Source organism: Neofelis nebulosa, chromosome 9 (genome assembly GCF_028018385.1).
Source record: "Neofelis nebulosa isolate mNeoNeb1 chromosome 9, mNeoNeb1.pri, whole genome shotgun sequence".
Taxonomy (NCBI): Eukaryota; Metazoa; Chordata; class Mammalia; order Carnivora; family Felidae; genus Neofelis; species Neofelis nebulosa.
Genome location: NC_080790.1, coordinates 40,446,713 through 40,464,159, shown reverse-complemented (window position 1 = coordinate 40,464,159; position 17,447 = coordinate 40,446,713). Strand labels below are relative to the sequence as shown.

Below are 17,447 nucleotides of genomic sequence, written 5' to 3'. Positions count from 1 at the left end.
TCCATGGGATGGTGTTGCTGCTAGAAACAGGGGCAGGGAAGGCAAATCCGTATCCAGAATGTGTTTCTATTCCTCTGAAGACAGATCTCTGCCTCCATAACAGAGGGTATAATCAGCCTGCACCAGGTAGCTGGCTGATGCCCACAAGGAATAGTGCCATACTCACTGTTAATTCTTGCTGTTGGCAAATTAGATATTCAGAAATGCTGCTCAGGTCGGGGAGGGGAAGTCTGTGTTGTTGAGCCCATGTATAAGCCTCTGTTGGCACACAAATGTGGTATATGTTGTCTCCAGAAGCAAAAAAAACCCCAAAAACCAAAAAACCCTACCAAACATTGGCCCTTTTTCTTTGGACCTGCCTGGGCAGGTGGTAGGGTTGTGGTGACAGGTGCTGTGAAGTACAGCAACCTGTCTTTCACAAAGGAGGGGATATTTTGTTATACTCTAGACCACACTGTAGACCCCAGAAACTTCTCTGAGGTGGCAGGCCCCTGAACTGTTCTAGGGTTAAATCTCACTGTCTTGTTTGCTTATGTCTTACTAAGATACCTAAAGTACCTGGGGCATCTGAGTGTCTCAGTTGCTTAAGTGTGTGACTCTTGGTTTCAGCTTAGGCAGTGATCTCATGGCTCGTGGGTTTGAGCCCCATGTCAGGCTCTGCAGCTGGCAGAGCGGAGCCTGCTTGGGATTCTTTCTCTCTTTCCCTCCCTCTTGGTCCCTCCCCCACTCGCACTGTGTCTCTCTCAAAATAAATAAACTTAAAAAAAAATACTTGTTATTTCCTGTTCTTCAAATGACATCATCATAATGTCAATAGTATAGTACACTAGTGTGATATTTTGTGGAAGTCAGGGTGATCAAGATGTCTGTGAATGGCATTATTGTAGAGCAAGAGAATAGACATTGTCCTGAGGCAACACTGTGAAGGTGTACTGTTGGGCTTGCCAGGTGAAAGCAACTATTTCTGGTGAGCTTTATAAACTGGTATGGAGAGAAAGGAGCCAAAGCAGCATGCCAAGGGCCAGGGGCAGTGCTGTGTCAGTAAAGATGCTGTATCTGGGACAATAGCTTCAATTGGAGTCCCCATCTGATCCATGTGACTTCTGCACAGGCCCTGTCATTCTAGTCTAAGCTCTTGCTAGTTGCTGTTTACAGTGGTCCTCTAACAGGTCTCATCCCATTCCCTTGTCCCCTCCCCCCCAATTCATTCACACTTTGGCCAGACCAGTCCTTTAAAGCACACACCTAACCAAGTGTTTCTCCCCCATACCCCGATCTCCCACTGAAGACATTTTGTTGGCTCTTAGGATAAAGATGGAAGTCCTTAGCCTCTCAGCCTCACTTGGGAAGTTTCTTCTGGTCCTTGATCCCAGGCTCACTGTCATTCGTTCCATCGCTCAGATGTGCCACAAAATGCAGGCCTTTATGCCATCTGCTTCCTCTGCTAGGGGTGCTCTTTCCCTTTTAACTTGCTCTTTCTTCACCTCTCTGACCTCTCATACCTCCTCAGTACCGTTTATCTCTGATTGATAGCACGTATCACACCTGAGGTACTCGTTTTTTTTTCCCCCTGTGATTCTTTGATTAGTGTCTGTCTTCCCAGCTAGACTCTAAGTTCCAAAAGGGCAGATAGGAACTGTTTCTTTTGTGCCCAGCCCTAGGGAAATGCTTGGTACTTAAGAGTTAGTTGTTAATGTTTATCGAGCAAATTATATAGTGCTAAGTCTGTGTTCTCCATACCCTTCTTTCACACAAATATTTTTCTCTCTTTAAACCCACCCAAGATGGTGACAATAGACACCATTCCCTGAAAGGGTGGGGACCACTGTCAGAGCTGACCATCATGTTCTGTGTGCAGAAGCTTCAGGTCCTTTGTGGGTGACACGTGGCTTGCTTCCACTACTGCTGTCTAAACCAGAGTCATATGTTTTTATGACTGTGATCTCCACATTTGCTTCCACTTTTGGAGCCTTCAGGCTCTGGCTGGTCTGAACCATACATGAGAAAGAAGTGGAATTCATGTTTTCTTAGCCAGAAGTCACAAAAGAAGAGATAGACACGTGGAAAACACAACCTAAATATAAAAGACATGACAGGGTAAAGTTTGGGGGGGAGGGGTACAAAAAGTTGTTTAATTTATGAAAGCACGGGGACAGGACCCATGGGCAGAAAGAGCTGCCGTGACGGTAAATTTTGCAACATGAAGTAAAGAAATGAATTTACCTGGTATCTTTTTACTGGCAAGACAATAAAAAGAATATTTCCATGGAAAATTGGGAAAAGCCCCAAATAGACATTTCATAAAAGGTAAAATGTAAATGGCCAACGAACATGTAAAAAAGTTCACTTAGTAACTGAAGAAATGCAAAGTAGAACAACCAGGGAGGTCATTTTTATATTTTAGATTAGCAAAGATTTGAAAGATTGCTACTACTTAGCTTTGTTGAGAGTGGAGAAGGGGTACGCGTTTGCTATTGGGATAGAAATTGGTACAGCTGGTGCTGAGGGGTAGTTCGGTAATGCAGCCTATATTAAAAGTAAAGATCTGCATAGTTTTTGTCCCCAAAAGTTCATGTCTTGGGATTGACTTCAAGAAAATAGACTAGTAAATAAAGATGCAAGAGCCAGGATTTTTATTTTCCACCACACTGTTGACAGTAGTTGTTTAAAAAAGCGAAGAGTTTGTATCCAGAGAAAAAATATATCGTGACAGTTACCAGTGATGACAGATGACTATCTTGACCTGGAAAGATTATTTTTATTTTATTTTATTTTGCTTTATTTTATTTTATTTTATTTTTATTTTACTTATTATTTTTATTATCTTTTAAAGATTAAAAAAAATTTTTTTTAGTGGTTTTTAAATTTATTTTTGAGAGAGAAAGAGTGCAAATGAGGGAGGAGCAGAGAGAGAGGGAGACACAGAAACTGAAGCAGACTCCAGGCTCTGAGCTGTCAGCACAGAGCCCAGCGCAGGGCTTGAACTGACGAACTGTGAGATCATGACCTGAGCTGAAGGTGGACACTTAACTGACTAAGCCACCCAGGCGCCCCTTAAGATTTTATTTTTAAGTAATCTCTATACCCAGTGGGGTTCAAACTCACAATCCTGAGATCAAGGATCACACTCTCCACTGACTGAGGCAGGTGCCCCCAAAAAGATTATTTTTAAATGAACAAAGCAGTTGTTCAGTTTACAAAGCAGCATGTGTAGGATGTTTCCATTGTTGTAAATCTGTTGTGTCTATTTTTGTGTATGTGCAGAGAAAAGTTTGGAATGGCCTATAGTAAAATGTTATAATGATTGTGTTGTGGATTTTAAATCTGTTATTAATCAGGGGGACATAAAAGTAACTGTCTTTATTTCTTTATAACTGAATTCATTTTGGCTCTTAAGCCCCCAAAATATAATATTTCCATTTGAAAGTGACTCAGTTCCTTGTTTAATAGTCAGCTCCTCTTGGGTTCCTAACCACTGGATCCTCCTTCCCTTTTCTCTGGGAATGATTTACCAGCTGCCCGGTCATGAGGAGAGGTATTGGTGATGGTGCTCTCCCTGGTCCTCTAGGTCTCCCTCTCTGTGTGCCTGCTCTTCTGAAGGTCCACAAGATCTGTCAGTGCTTTGTCCCCAGTCACGGGCTCTTGTGGGCCCACCATTTTGTCCAGAGCTGATTTGGATGGCTTCTTAGGCTATGGGGGTGGAGTTGCTCTTCTGTGTCACTGCAGGGAGCACTCTCTGAGGCAGTCCTCAGGCCTGTCTGCCTAGGTCCCTCTGTAAGGCTGTGTTTTGTACTCTTTCTAATTCCTGTTGGAGGCAGCCTTCTCTAAAGGACTTGTGTTCTCCTCATGCTGCACCCTGGAAAGTCCTCTCTGCTCTTAGGCCCCCACACCTCCTGGGGCTTCTCCTTTCCTACCCTGCTCTGGGGGTGCAGGATAATGGGTGTGTCTTAGGGACCCTCTGAGTCTCAGCTGTAGCCACTTCCTGCAGTTCTCTCCTTCCACCGGCTGCTCGATTCCTGACCTCCTGTTGAATGAAGCCTCCTCTTCCTTCTTTTTTTTTTTTTTTTTTTTTTTTTAATTTTTTTTTTTTTCAACGTTTTTTTTTTTTTTTTTTTTTTTTAATTTTTGGGACAGAGAGAGACAGAGCATGAACAGGGGAGGGGCAGAGAGAGAGAGGGAGACACAGAATCGGAAACAGGCTCCAGGCTCCGAGCCATCAGCCCAGAGCCTGACGCGGGGCTCGAACTCACGGACCGCGAGATCGTGACCTGGCTGAAGTCGGACGCTTAACCGACTGCGCCACCCAGGCGCCCCAGAAGCCTCCTCTTCCATTATCAGGAGCTCGTTCCCACACTGGCTTCAGTGGTAAATTATTTTGTTTATTTTTTAAACTGTTTATTTATTTATTTTGAGAGACAGAGAGAGAGGGGAAGGGGCAGAGAGAGAATCCCAAGCAGGCTCCGCACTGTCAGCACAAAGCCCGATGTGGGGCTCAAACCCTCGAGCTGTGAGATCATGACCTGAGCCGAAGTCGGACACTTAATCACCTGAGCCACCTAGATGCCCCTTTGGTGGTAAATTATCAATGCCTCACCTCCTCATGCTTTGTCTCACCGTCTTCACAGCCAAGTTTTTAAAAAATTTGAAACTCTCTTCTCTTGTAGAAGAGAGTCTTAGTCTTGTAATTGAAATAATGGCTTCCAAGACAATAGACTGCTATAGTTTTACAAAAATCCTCTTAAAAGTTCAAATTCAAAGGCCAAGGATTTGTGTACAACATCCTTACCCCAAGAGCACATTGTATAGAAAGCTTTTCCCTGGAGCTTGAATGGCACAGATGTGGGGAAAATGGATTAAAAATGTCCTGTCTATAGCTCAGTGTCAAAGTATACATCCTGCTCTAGTCCTTTTCTGGGATTGGTAGGATTGTGGGTGATTTCCACTCCTTTCTGAGTTTTCGATACTAAACATGTATTTCTTTCATAACAGGACACATGACAAAAGTTCTTTTATAAATAAAGAGGCACTTCCAGGCACCTAGATCTTTAATGGTAAAGGTTTATTCAGTTTTTTGTTTTGGTGTGTATTTTGAGGTTTTGGTACCCTAACCACCTCATCTCATCACAGTGAGTGGACTCTTTGGGAGAAGGGGTGGGGGCAGGCTGGAAGCCATTACAGGATGCACTGTGGGCATCTACTCTGTGAAGGAGGAGAATGACTAGGTACCCTCGGGGGGGGGGGGCATCTTAAACAACTTTTTCCTTTTAGTATGAAGCAATAGATGTTATTAGAATTGTTACAGGTATTGTAGTACAGAGGAACCGATTTTTAGCACGTGCCCCAACTGAGCTTTGAGGGGAGAAATCCTAGCAGAAATGGAGTCATGCTGGAATTTCAATCAAAAGTTGGAAGCTCACTTTACAAAAAGATAAAAAGAAAACCCCTTTTTACATCTTAAAGTGACAGCTCTTAAGCTGCAGAACATTTCAAATAATGAAAGTTTCTCCAGTCAGCTTCACACCATGCTTGAGCCCTGCGACCTGATTTTTAAAAAAAAGTTTGACTTCATCTATCCATCTTTTATGATACTTTATGTTCCCATTTTTTTTTATTCTTCTGAATTTGAACTTTGTGAAAGTATTAGCAAAATAATTGTAAAAGCCAGTATCTTGCACACGTGGAGATCAAGTGAGGCAGGCCCCAGTTTCTACCCCGTTGTCGTCTGGGAGCCAGGGAGGGACTGTGTGGCTGATGGGTTCCCCTGGACCCAGCTCCTGGGTGTTGTAGGAACTGGACTGGCTCCAGCGCAGTGTGAAGTCTGGCCGGAAGTTCCCAGGCCGGAGGCCCCCTCTTGCAGACCTCTTTCAGAAGATGCTGCCTTGGCTGTACCTCACACCCAGAGAGGATGGAAGTCGCACTGGCTTGGGCTGTGGCTAGAGACAGGACAGGTAAGACTGACACAGGACTGAGGTTACAAGCTGCAGGTTTGTGGTGCACCAGCTTAACGTCTTTCTGAGGAAAGGAGGTGGGGAAGGTGACTGTGGGAGTGAAGGGTGTTTCTCAGTGTGGGCAGGCGGCAGGGAGCCTGAGGAGGAGCCTTGTCACATGCAAGAACCCAAGAATCCTAGAGACCACCTTATTCGATCCTCCTTTGCCTCTGAGGAGAATGAGAGGCAGGGAGGGGGCAACATATCTTGGCTGGGGATCCATGGCCAGTTGATGGCAGAGTTGGGATCAGAGCTCAGGTCCTCTGTGTCAATCCGTTGCTTTTCCTGTTTCAACAGGCTGGAAGACCCAGCTCTTCCTGGTCCCGGAAGCCCTGGTTGCTGGGGAGAGGACACTGCCCTGGTCCCCTGGGCAGCTCCCCGGCCCTCAGGGTTCCCCTCAGCTGTCATTAGGATGGAGGGAAACATTAATCTGGTCCCTGTGGGATAGGTCTGAGTTGGGGCAGACGCTCCCTCCCCTACAGGGGCTTGTGATTCAGGAGCAGGAAGAGTCGGAACCTGGGGCTTGAGCTCCAGGAGGGCACAGGGTTCATTGTTTTATTCCCATCTGTAGATCTTGTGCCTAGAATGTGGCCTGGCCAAAGGCACCCACGTTTTTTTAAAAAAATGAGTGAACAAATGGATAAATGGCTGTCATGTTAGGGGCTGGCTCTGAGCATATTGGCAAAGTGGGCCAGGTTTGTTCTCAGTGACACTTCAAGCCCATGGTTGCTATGTCTGTCGCTCTCAGGGTCATTTCCCTGTCCTGGGGCACCTGGTCACAGAGGCTGCATCTGACTCGCCCCTCACGCTCCAAGGTGCTACCTCTGACTTGGACAATGATAGGGAGAGAGAAGTGCATCTCTGGAAGGCGGGATCCGATGATGGTGGGGCTCCTGGCGTCGGAGGAGATGACATTTTTGTGCAGCAAAGTCTGATTTCCCCTGAACCTCAGGAAAGGTTGGGCTTGGTACATCAAATACAGAGCATCAGTGGGTGCAGAGGGTGGCTGCAGCTCCCCTTGAGGGCCTGGGACAGGGCAGGGGAGGTGGGAGCTGGGCCTGGCACCAGCGGCAAGGATTCTGAGGAGAGGGTGTGAGAGAGGCCATTCTTGAAGTGGTGTTGTCAGCGACCCTCAGGAGCCTTGAGCTGTGGCCTGTGAGGAGGAGCATAGGGCAACCAGCAGCACTGGGCACCTCTTCCTGCTTGGGGAGCAGGGGGCTCCCTGTCCCGATGGGTGCAGGACCCACCCACCTCTTCCTCCCTCAGCTAGAAAGCCCGGACTCACCTGGCATGGCTTTGAGTTCTCATCAGAAGTGAGGAATGTGGATGCACTGGAGAGGACTGGACGTGGTCCCACACGCCCCCAGGACCTGCCACAGGGACAGCATGAGGGCCTGAGGCCTGTTCCCCATTCCCAGTTCCAAGGGGGACAGGCCACCTGCCACCTGGTGGGTGCTGTTGGTGTGAGACCTCTTGAGCCATTCCTGAGCCATGGGCCTTCTGGGTTTAGGGCCTGCAGAGGTAGGGTGCTTGCCCCAGAACACTCACTTTGCACCCCCTGCCGAGCACACACTGCTCAGTGAACAACCCCCGTCCCCAAATGTGCATCAGACCACACTCCTTAAAGCTGCCCTTCCCATATGTCTCCTTTTCTGTTTTGTGGCTTTTTCTTGACCCATCCGAGACTATCTTTTCTGTGTTAAAACAGCATGGGGGGACCTCCCAGTCCTGGGCCTGCCCTCCTGGGGTTGCCCTGGGCCCAGAGGAGCAGGGCCTCTGAAGATCATGGACGAGAGAGGGTGGGGGCTCTGGGATCTGAGGAAAGTCCCAGCACCAGCTGGGAGGGTGAGCATACCTGGCAGGTGGTGTGGGCATCCCCACCCCTGGACACTAGGGTCTGCAGCTGGGGCATGTGCTGCTCCACAAATTGTTCACACTGAGGAAGGGGACAGAAACAGGCGTGGGGTAGAACTGGGCCCATTGCAAGACTCTCCCACCTAACCGTCCTGGCCTCTCCCCTTATCTGGATCTCCCCAGGGCTCCCTCCTGACCCAGTGGAGATCCAGCCATCGGCCTCCACTGAGCAGCTCTGGCTGTGAACGAGCCGGCATGGGCTGAAATGGAGGGTTTCTGTTGGGAAAGCCAGAGACACTGGAGATGAGGGCTTTGAAACTCAGGCACAGGGGCTGACCTGTGCCACCAACTCCCCAATCCCCCCCCCCCCCCCCAATTTAAAGCTCTTCTGGTCTTGGCAACCTGATGTTGGTGGGCGGTGGGGAGCCCTAAACATCACTGAGCAGGGCGGTACCATACAGAAACCTGCCTCCTGAGAAGGTAGTCATTAGGCTTCCCTCAGGGTTTTACTTTGTGAAGGGAATTTACTGTATGGACTCTGAGTCCTGGACTCTGGGACCTTCAAGCCCAGCCCTCTCCATAGGTGGGTTTGTCCCCAGTGAGTCACACAGAGGAGAGATGGGGCGAAGACAGGACGGGGGCCCTGGAGAGAAGGCCAGGCCCCCTTCTGCTCCAGTGGGCCCTGGTGTTATTCAGCTCCTCATAGATAACTGGGCCTCATTCTTTGCCCAGGAGGGAGGCCTGCAGGTCCTCTGGAGCCCGAGCCCTTTGTCCAGAGGCAACTTGTGACCTTAGCAGGTTTTGCCCTGAGTTATTGTTCCGTGTTTTTTTGGTCCCTGGCCTGTCCGGCTGAGCTCCCCAAGGGCAGTGGTCAGACCACTCTGTGTGTCTCTGACTGGGAAGACTTTCCTGGGCTCAATCGCTACTGTGGGCAGGCCCAGGGTCCCAAGTCCCCCACGTGCCTGTCCCGCACCTTTTGCCTGTCCGGCCAGGAGCTGAGGCAGGCCTGGCGTATTGCCTGCAGCATGGCCGGCCCACTGCTGTTCCCTGCCTGGCTGGTTACAAACATGCAGAGGTGGCACGTGGACTCTTCAGGTAGCCATTCTCCGGGCAGGGACTCCAGAGCTGTGAGGACTAGAGAGGACACAGTGAAGACTGCTCCGCAGAGGTACTCAGTTCCTGTCCTGCTTGGTGCAGTGTGGGGGGACTGGGGAGGGGGAGGGTAGTGCAAGGCCAGGGGCAGGGGAAGAGAAGAGTGGGCAGTGGGAGGGGGCTGAGGCAGCAGGCTCACCTGGGCCAGCACCGTCCTCGTTGGAGCAGCGGAGGACGAGGCCACAGACCAGCTGGGGCAGCACGCGGCCCAGCAGTGCGTCCAGCAGGAGGACGGTGTAGCGCTCGGCCAGGCACTGGCAGATGCCCCCCACCACCAGGGGTACAATGTGACACACCTGGCCCACGGTCATGGCCAGCACACCCTGGGGTGGGGGCAGAGAGAGGGCGGGGTGGGACCTTCCCTGGCAGGATCTACTCCATGCCCAGCGCTATCTTCTGGGAGGTAGAACGATTATGCCGGGCATTGGAGAGTCCAAGGGGCCTGGCCAGAGTCACTAAGTGAGTGCAGGACCAAGGTGCAGACCCAGCCCTGGGTCCAATGGCCCTGGAATTGCTGAAAGGAGCATGGCCAGCCCAGACGGGTGAGCATCACCAAGGCCATATGGTGGCCCGCGGCATAGGTGCAATCAGACCTGTATCTTCTCCCTGCAGACCCAGGGCTTGCTATGTTTCCCTGAAGGTGGATTAGCTCTCATTTGTGGCTTCTAGAGCCAGCATGTCCCTGGTTTCAGGAGCCCCTGGGGGAAGCAAGGAGTTTCCCCAGCCCACGCTGATCCCAAACTCAGCCTCCTAGCTGAAGGGCAAGGAGAGAGGCAGAGGTGATGAGCACTCTGGCTCATTCGCTCATCCTTTATTCATTCAATCAATACGCGTAAAGAAGCTGGATGCCACAGACTGGCCTTGGGTCTACCCCTGCTCACGGTCCCACTGCCCCCATTGCTGGGAAGGTGGAGTTGGGAGCGGGACACAGTGAACTGCACATCTCTGGGGTGTCCTACCTTCCGAAGGGATACATTTCACCAAATACTCGCACCTGCTTGTGTCAGAATCCACACTTGGCTCAACCTCCCCACTTTAGTGACAGAGGAGTGGTCCTGCTCTATCAAAGGCCAGCCTGTCGCGCACTGGACACCTGCCCCTACCTTCTCAAGTACTTCACCCCTATGTTACGCTCTCCCCCCACCTCACTGCTTCTCCCACCTGCTGGCCAGTCTCATCGGCACACAAACATGACTCACTTGTCTCTGCCTCCCTTCCTGGAGAAGCTTCTTGAAGGAATTGTGGATATTTGCCATTCTACTTCTTGTCCTCCCTTCTCCCTGGGGCCCACTCCATTCGGGCCTCTGTCCCCATCACACTGGTCGTGCCTGCCTCCACCTCACAGCAGCTCTCAGCCCCTCCTTCTTGAAATGCTTCCTTCTCTCTCTGGTTCTATGACATCATGCCATACTGTGCCCTCCCCTCCCCTGCTGCTCCTTCCTGGCTGTTGCTTATGCTTTGGTGCTGGCATTTCCCCTTGCTGAACCAGGCCTTCTCCTCCACCCTGTCCACACCATGTCCCTGGATGTCCCTACTCTTTCCCTCAGATTTAAATCTTGTCCACAGCCAGCAACTCTCAGATGGATGTCTCTGGACCTGAGCTTTCCCCTGAGGCTTGGGGGTATTCAGCTACCTGCTTAACATCTCCTTTTGTAGGGCACAGAGGCTTCTTGGACTTCATGGCTAAGGAGCGCTTTAGTTTTCTGGTCAAGCCTGTATATTCTCAAGTTTGTGCATCTCAACTGGTGGCATCACCAAAGAGCCCGTTCCTCAAGGCAGTTGTCCATCCTAGATCCTCACTCCCCAGGCCCCTTCCGTCACCCAGTCCCAGTGAGCCCGCCTTCTCTCACCGTGGTGACTGCAATCATCTCCTTAATGTTCTCCTTTCATTCTTGCCTCCCACCTGCCCAATCCGCTCTTCAAACTGTAGGAGAGCCATCTTTCTAAAGCGCGAATCAGATCACGGTATCCCCCTGCTTGAAATCCTTCCAGAGCTGCAGATTGCATTCACAACAAAAGCCAGTGTTTCCTAACTTGGCTTAGATATTTCCGCATGGCCCGGCAGTGCCTGCCCCTCTGTCCCCTTCTCCGACTGCTCTGCCGGGGCCCACCTGCCATGGCCACACTGGCTCTCTGTTCCTCAGGCTTGCCATGCCTGTTCTTGACCGTGACCCTTCGTCTGCCAGGGCCTTGTCCTCTTAATCCCCGCCTCCCCAGAAACTCTCCCTGACCAACCAGCTCAGCCCCTCTCGTCATCGGTTTTGATTCTCTGCTCTGAACCTAACTGCAAAAACCCTTTCCCCCCACAGTGCCAACTTGGGGAAGTGGGGACCTTGTCCGCTGCTGTGAGCCCTCAGTGCCAGGAGGACTGCAAGCTGCCATCTGGGAAGAGCTCAGGGGGCAGGGCCTCGCTACCTTGTACCCTATTCCAAGGCAGGGCAGCCCTGGGCCGAGGAGACCCTGGGTGATGGTCACTACAGGTCTGGGAGACTCCCAAGTTTGGCGCGGGTAGGGATGGGGAATGCACCTGCAGAAATTCTCCTTTTGACAAATTAAAGCACCTTTCCTACGGAGACAACTGGGATTCTTTGCTATCAGATGATGAGCTACTGGAGGACAAGACCTGGGTCATTTTCATTTTTGTTCAAAGTAGGGACAATGCCTGGCATAGACGGGGGGCTTTACAATTGTTGAGTGAACCCTAGGCCCCGGCAGCCCCCGGGGCCTGAGCCTGAGCTCCGGGGTCCCTTGTGAGGGGGCAATGCACTGATGTTTCCCCCCTGCCTACTTCTCTTGATGGGTGTGAGGAGGAGTGGGGGAGGGTGGAGCTATGGAAGGGCCTGCAGAGCAGAGCAGCTCCGAGTATTCCTGGATGCCTCACCTTGGGAATCACGGCTTGGATTCGCTTGATCAGCATCCTGCAGAGCCAGCAGAAGGGGAGGGGGATGGGGAACCGCTGCTCCATGAGGTCCTTGGGGAGAGAATCGCCTCCAGGTGAGGCCTGCTGGGCTGGACACCGGGAGAAGGCATTCTCCGGGCTCTGCCTCCCCCCCCCTCCTCCTTTCCCCTTCCTGCTTTAGGCCCTGCTTAGAGCGTCTTTTCCCTTTCTGGCTCTGCCCTTCCCAGAGCAAACACTTATGGGCCTTGGCTGTGGCCCCAGCTCTCTGGATTCCCATCTGTCTGGTATGAGGGGCCAGCAGTGCAGGGGGCCTCCCTCACCTGTGTATGAGGCCCAGGCCTCGCCTGGAGGGCTCTGGGCAGCACGGGGAGGGTCAGCTTGTCCAGCAGGGGGTCTGACAGCTCCGGCTCTTGCCCTGGCTCTGGATGCTCAGGTCTGCACAGGCCCAGGTACTTGCAGATGACCTTTGGGTTCTAGGGCACAATGCAGGGTGAGGGAGGGAGCCCACTTCCGCCCAGCCTGGCTCAAGGACTTGTACTAAGACCACTGGCTTTGAGCCTGGAGTGGAGGCCAGCAGGCTGGTTGGGAGCTGTGGCTTAGGGTTCTGTGGCAAGGGTGGGGGAGCCCAAAGGCAGAGGTGGGTCTGTGTGGAGTGTTTGGGCAGGTGTCCGGGAACGTGTGTGAATGAGCACGAGGGTGTATGTTTGTGAGAATGGATGAGTGCAAGCATGGGTGTGAGAGTGTGTTTGTATGTATGAGTGATGGTGTGGGTTCTACGTGAGACTGAGTGTGTAGTATGAGTGTGTGTGAAGGGTGTGAGGGTGTGTGGTGGGTCTTTATAAGCCCACCATGCAGGCCCACTCTGTATGGTATAGCGGAGCAGGTAGGGCTGTGATCTGGGGCACTTGGCTGAGGACCACTGCATTTCCTGGAAAGGCCGTGGGTGGAACGTGGGGGCGGGGGGGCTGGGGTGTTGTATGTGTGGGTAACTCGGCATGAGTGGGCATGGGGGCTGTGCAGGGAGGCAGGTTGGAGGTGAGGTTGCTGGGCTCTCACAATCTGGTTCTGGAAATAGTCGATGACCACTGGGAAGTAGGTGTCGAGCATATGATGGCACTGGGGCACGAGCAGCTTCAAGGGGAGAACGTCACACTCACGCTCCAAGAATTTCCGTATCGAGTCCTGGGAGGCAGTGGGAGGCCGACAAGGTTGGAGAAGGGACAGTCAGGCTGGCCTCTCTGAGATCTGTCCCCACCCGAGTCCTTGGATGCAGGACCACCACCAGGCGGACTGGCCACCCTCTCCCAGGGCTCTAGAGTTCAGAGAGTGCCAAGGAATTAAGTAGTTGGATATAGGGAGGGCTCTTCCCCCTTAGGAAAGACGATTTCTGGCTGTGCTGCTGAGCTCACTCCCGGGGCCCTCTCCTGGCCAGGAGGATCCTGGAGTCCCCAGGCAGACCTGGGCCTCACTTTTGGCCTGGAAATGGCTCCTATAGGGGGCTAACCTCTGTGCCCTGCTCTGTCCCCCAGCTGTTGCCCCATAAGCTTCATCCAGGATTTGGGCCTCATCACCTGTAAAATGGCCTCCTTGGTCATCTTGGTGAGGATGTGGACGATGTCCTCGCATTCCTGGCACAGGTCATCCTGGGGAGGGGGCCCCAGGTGGGGCACTTGAGTGGGGGGCATGCCCCCAGCTCAGGTGTGTTAGGCTAACAGAGCAGGTAGAGGCTGACAGGACACTCTAAGGCACAGGCAACTGCCTCCCATCTTATCCCATCCCATCCCATCCCATCCCATCCCATCCCATCCCATCCCATCCCATTCATCCCATCCTATCCATCCCATCTTATCCCATCCTATCCCATCCTATCCATCCCATCCCATCCATCCTATTCCTCCCCTAGTGGGGCTTGAATCCCCACAAGTCCATCCAGAGGTTACCCAACACCCTTTATACCAGACTTCCAGTCTCGGTGCATCCATGGGTGGTACTCACAGCTCTTATGTAACCCCAGACTTCCTGTAGGCAGTGGCCCAGCGCTCTACACTGCAAGGCTTGCTCCAGGCTTTGGCACCAGAACTCAGGGCCCCGGGCACAAGTCAGAGATGAGGCGGTCCGGTCAGCTGCAATTTGGGGCCAGAGAAACCTTGGAATTTAGGCCACATCTGGCACTCTGACTTCACCCAATCTCCAAATCCAATTTACTGGGAGCAGTTGGCCATTAAACACGGTGAAGTCAGATAGCTCTGCTTTCCTGCTCTAGCGCCCACCAGCTGTGGAACCTTGGACAAGTCCTGGAGCCTCTCTGAGCTCATCTTGAAATGGGGCTATTGTACAAAGTAGGGATATGCCTGGTTCAGAGCCAGAGCTCAGTAAGCATGGAGATGCCCAGGATGTCTCACCTGGCCCCAGGTGAGAGGGAGGTGAGGAGAGGCTGGGGAGACTCACCAGCGCCTGGGCCACAGAGTGTGGAGAGCAGCAGCAGCCACGGCAGCAGGTGTGACTTGGCCATGTCACCTCCACAGCCTGGATACCCTGCTTGGGCGGGGGCCCTTATAGTAGGCGGGGGGGTGGGGGGGGGGTGGCGGGGGAGGGGTGTGGGGGCAGGGCTCTGTGGGAGCAGCAGGGACCTCAGTGTTTGCCTTTGCCCTGGAGAGCCCTCCAGGTGCTTTGATCCCTGCCTCTTCTGAGCAGTGACACTCCTGCCAGCCACCATCTCTCCACTACCGACTCCTGCTTGATGCCCAGTTCCCGCTCTTCTGTCCTCCTGCCCTGAGTCCCATGAGCCTGGACTACTGGCGGCTTCTGAGTGTCCACATCTGGTCCCATCTCTCTGGGCTATGGAGGAGACTGAGGCAGGGCCAGGGCAACCAGAATGAGCCCCCTCCCATTTCTTCCCCCGTCCCTCGAGCCTCCTCCACTCTTGAGCAAGCTTTGAAGGGCTTCCTGCCTGGCTCTTGACCCTGGGCAAGCACTGAAGGAGCAAACCCAGGACCATCCTAGGCCACCTACCTCTACCCTCTCCTTACTCTTTTCCCAGAAAATTCCTCTGGTTCTAGGGACTCATGATTGTCATTACTCAAGAGAGCATTTACATGAAACGAACAAACAAAACCCCCCAAGGTCCCAAGAGTCTGAGACAAGGCTGTGGGGATGAGATTTCCAGAGTGTCTCTGAGCAGCCCTGTCCAGTGATGCTGCCTATGTCCCCTAGGGACCCCTCCAGGGTGGGGGCTGGGCACAGCTGGTGGTTCAGGAGAAAGAAAGTGTCCTCTGCAGCGGCACAGGCTCCAGGGTCAGGTCCCATTGTGGGGGGGGGGGGGGGGGACGCGCACCCTGGGGACAAGCTCACCACCTGCCAAGGGGCAGACACTACTGTGAGTGCAGGGGTAGAGAGCATTAGCTCCTTGTCACCATCTTGGCAATCAGTTTATCTGATGACTGAGGCACCCTCTGCAGTGGAGGCTCCTGGCATCTGTGTTCCAAGAAGCGCCCTGATACTCATGGTGCCAGTGGGGCGGAAGTTAGTGCCACTGTGCACAGGATGGTCATGTGACACGCTGGGGGTCCCCCAGCCATTTGTGTGGTTTCTGTGGGCCTCAAGCCCCTGCCAGTATGAGAAACACAGTTGTCATCAGGGAGCGTGTGTCAATGGGTGATGAAAGATTGGGAACAGGGTGACGTGGGTACACTCCAGGAAGGTGGGACTGGAATGTGCTAGTAGTTTACTAGGTGTGGAACAAAGGAGCCAAGCCGGATGCAATCAGGACTGAGTGAGCAGCAAAGCGGGCTTTGCAGATGGCTGCCTCCAGGGGACACTACTCAGGGGAGACTCACAGCTCTAACAAGGAGCCCTCAAGGCCAGTAGCATCCATGGTGGTTTCTCACTTAAGTCCCTGGGCAGCGCAGGTTGTCTTGGGTGGGGAGGCTCTGCTTCCCAAGGTCATTCGGGAGCCCAGGCTCCTCCCTCTGTCTGTCTTCCTGTCTGCAGGGCTGGAAGTCTTCCGCGGGATCCTCTACCTCTGGCCGGCAGGGCAAGGAGAGGAAGACTGGAAGATATGAGGACAGTGTGGGGGCTGGGCCTGGGAGGGGTCCCCATCATTTCTGCTGTCAGCTCATTGTCCAGAACTCAGTCAGAGGTTCCTTTTAGCCACATGGCAGGCTGGCAGGTGCACTGTTCTTCTTTGCCCAAGGGAAAGGGGAATGGCGTTGGACACACAGCATGGTCTCACATCCACCCAAGTGAATACAAAACTGTATGTTTTGTAGATAGCAGGTCTGTGGCTTCCATCGAATCCTCCAAGAGGGGTTGGATTTTCCCCACTGCTGAGAATTGTCATCCAAAAGCATAAATTAGAGAAAACCCAGAAAGCCAACCATCGCAGAGACCCTGGCCCAGGTGGCGAGGTGGCGGGGGGAAGCAGGCAGCAGTGCGGGTGCCCTGCCTCATGGTCCCCAGGATGGTACCCGGGTCCCTTTGCTCCGACACCACTGTCACCACCATATCTGATTAAAGTTTGGCTTTTCATGGGGTGTGGATGCAGCCTGCACAGATCTGTCCACTGCCTCCTGGCCCAAATTCTGGAAAAAAAAAAAACAAAACAAAACGAAACAAAAAAACAAAAAACTCCAAACACTGTTAGCCATCCAGGATCTGGGACCCTCATGAACTTGAGTTTGTTGATAAGAGATGGCTCCCCTCTTGGTATGTAGACAATTGACATTTCTGAAGGCCAGTTCCTGGTGATCACTCTGTTTTCACTCCTGCCTCCTGCCTCTCACTCTGTCTATACTGGTCTGGGTCCCCATTGTGCCCACCAGTCTGTTCTTGCCTGCCCCCAGCAAGAAAGTGGCTTCGGCACCCTCCTGGAAGCAGAAGGCCCGTGGATCATCTCACTCCATCCCTGGCCAGAGCCAGCTAGACACCTGCCCCAAAGAGAATCAATCCACAGGCTCCGGTGGAGTCCACTGGAGTTTGAATTGGGAGATCAGAGCTGTGTCAGCTGCTGGTGGGACAGCAAAGGTGTAAAGACTCAAATTAATGGTGCATTGCAGAGAGGGGACTCAACTACTCAAGGCGCAGTGGCCTGCAGCAAATGAAGCCTCCCTTCACACCCTCTAGGGTGGCTGTTCTTAAAAAGCCAGAAAGGACAAATGTTGGTGAGGATGTGCAGAACTGGGACGCCAGTGTGTTACTGGCGGGAATGTGAAGAGGTACAGTTGCTGGAAAAGCAGACTGTGCAAAACAGTCCTTCACAAAGTTGTCCCTGCACTTACCTGCCACTGAATGATGTACCTAAAAATGGTAAAAATGGTAAATTTTATTTATGTATATTTTACAACAATTCTGAAAAATTGATGATAGGAGGAAGAGAGAGAGAGACAGAGAGGGAGAAAGCCAGCTCGGGTGGAGCAAAGTTTGTTTTTCTTTTTTCTTTCCTTTTCTTTTGTAAATGGTTTCTTTTTTTTTTTTTTTTTTTTTAAAGTTTACTTACTTATTTTGAAAGAGAGAGAGAGTATGCGTGCACATGAGCAGGGGATGGTCAGAGAGAGAGG

General features: G+C 52.3%; 1 protein-coding gene across 4 annotated transcripts; it reads right to left on the bottom strand.

Annotated features, from left to right (window-relative positions):
- Positions 1-5,040: 5,040 nt before the first annotated feature.
- Positions 5,041-14,475, bottom strand: SFTPB (surfactant protein B). Of its 4 annotated transcripts, none has more exons than XM_058683466.1 (11): positions 14,341-14,475; positions 13,888-14,015; positions 13,464-13,535; positions 12,949-13,074; positions 12,213-12,365; positions 11,875-11,964; positions 9,133-9,316; positions 8,815-8,975; positions 7,843-7,923; positions 7,273-7,357; positions 5,041-7,140 (listed from the first exon to the last, which is right to left on the bottom strand). In XM_058683466.1, exons 1-10 carry the CDS (start codon positions 14,402-14,404, stop codon positions 7,295-7,297), a joined length of 1,122 nt encoding a protein of 373 aa, XP_058539449.1. In that variant the 5' UTR covers positions 14,405-14,475; the 3' UTR covers positions 5,041-7,140; positions 7,273-7,294. The 4 variants fall into 4 exon arrangements, with proteins under 4 accessions (XP_058539449.1, XP_058539450.1, XP_058539451.1 ...); XM_058683467.1 differs by having other exon boundaries at positions 5,041-6,326; XM_058683468.1 differs by having other exon boundaries at positions 5,041-5,933.
- Positions 14,476-17,447: the final 2,972 nt, after the last annotated feature.

Bases quoted from the DNA above. Each gene is read 5' to 3' on its own strand.
- SFTPB (XM_058683466.1), bottom strand. From the start codon at position 14,404: ATGGCCAAGTCACACCTGCTGCCGTGGCTGCTGCTGCTCTCCACACTC. The intron at 12,366-12,948 runs GTGAGAGCCCAG...ATTGTGCCCTAG, and splicing joins ACTATTTCCAGAACCAGATT to AACCCAAAGGTCATCTGCAA. The intron at 8,976-9,132 runs GTGAGCCTGCTG...TGTCCTCTCTAG, and splicing joins CGAGGACGGTGCTGGCCCAG to TCCTCACAGCTCTGGAGTCC.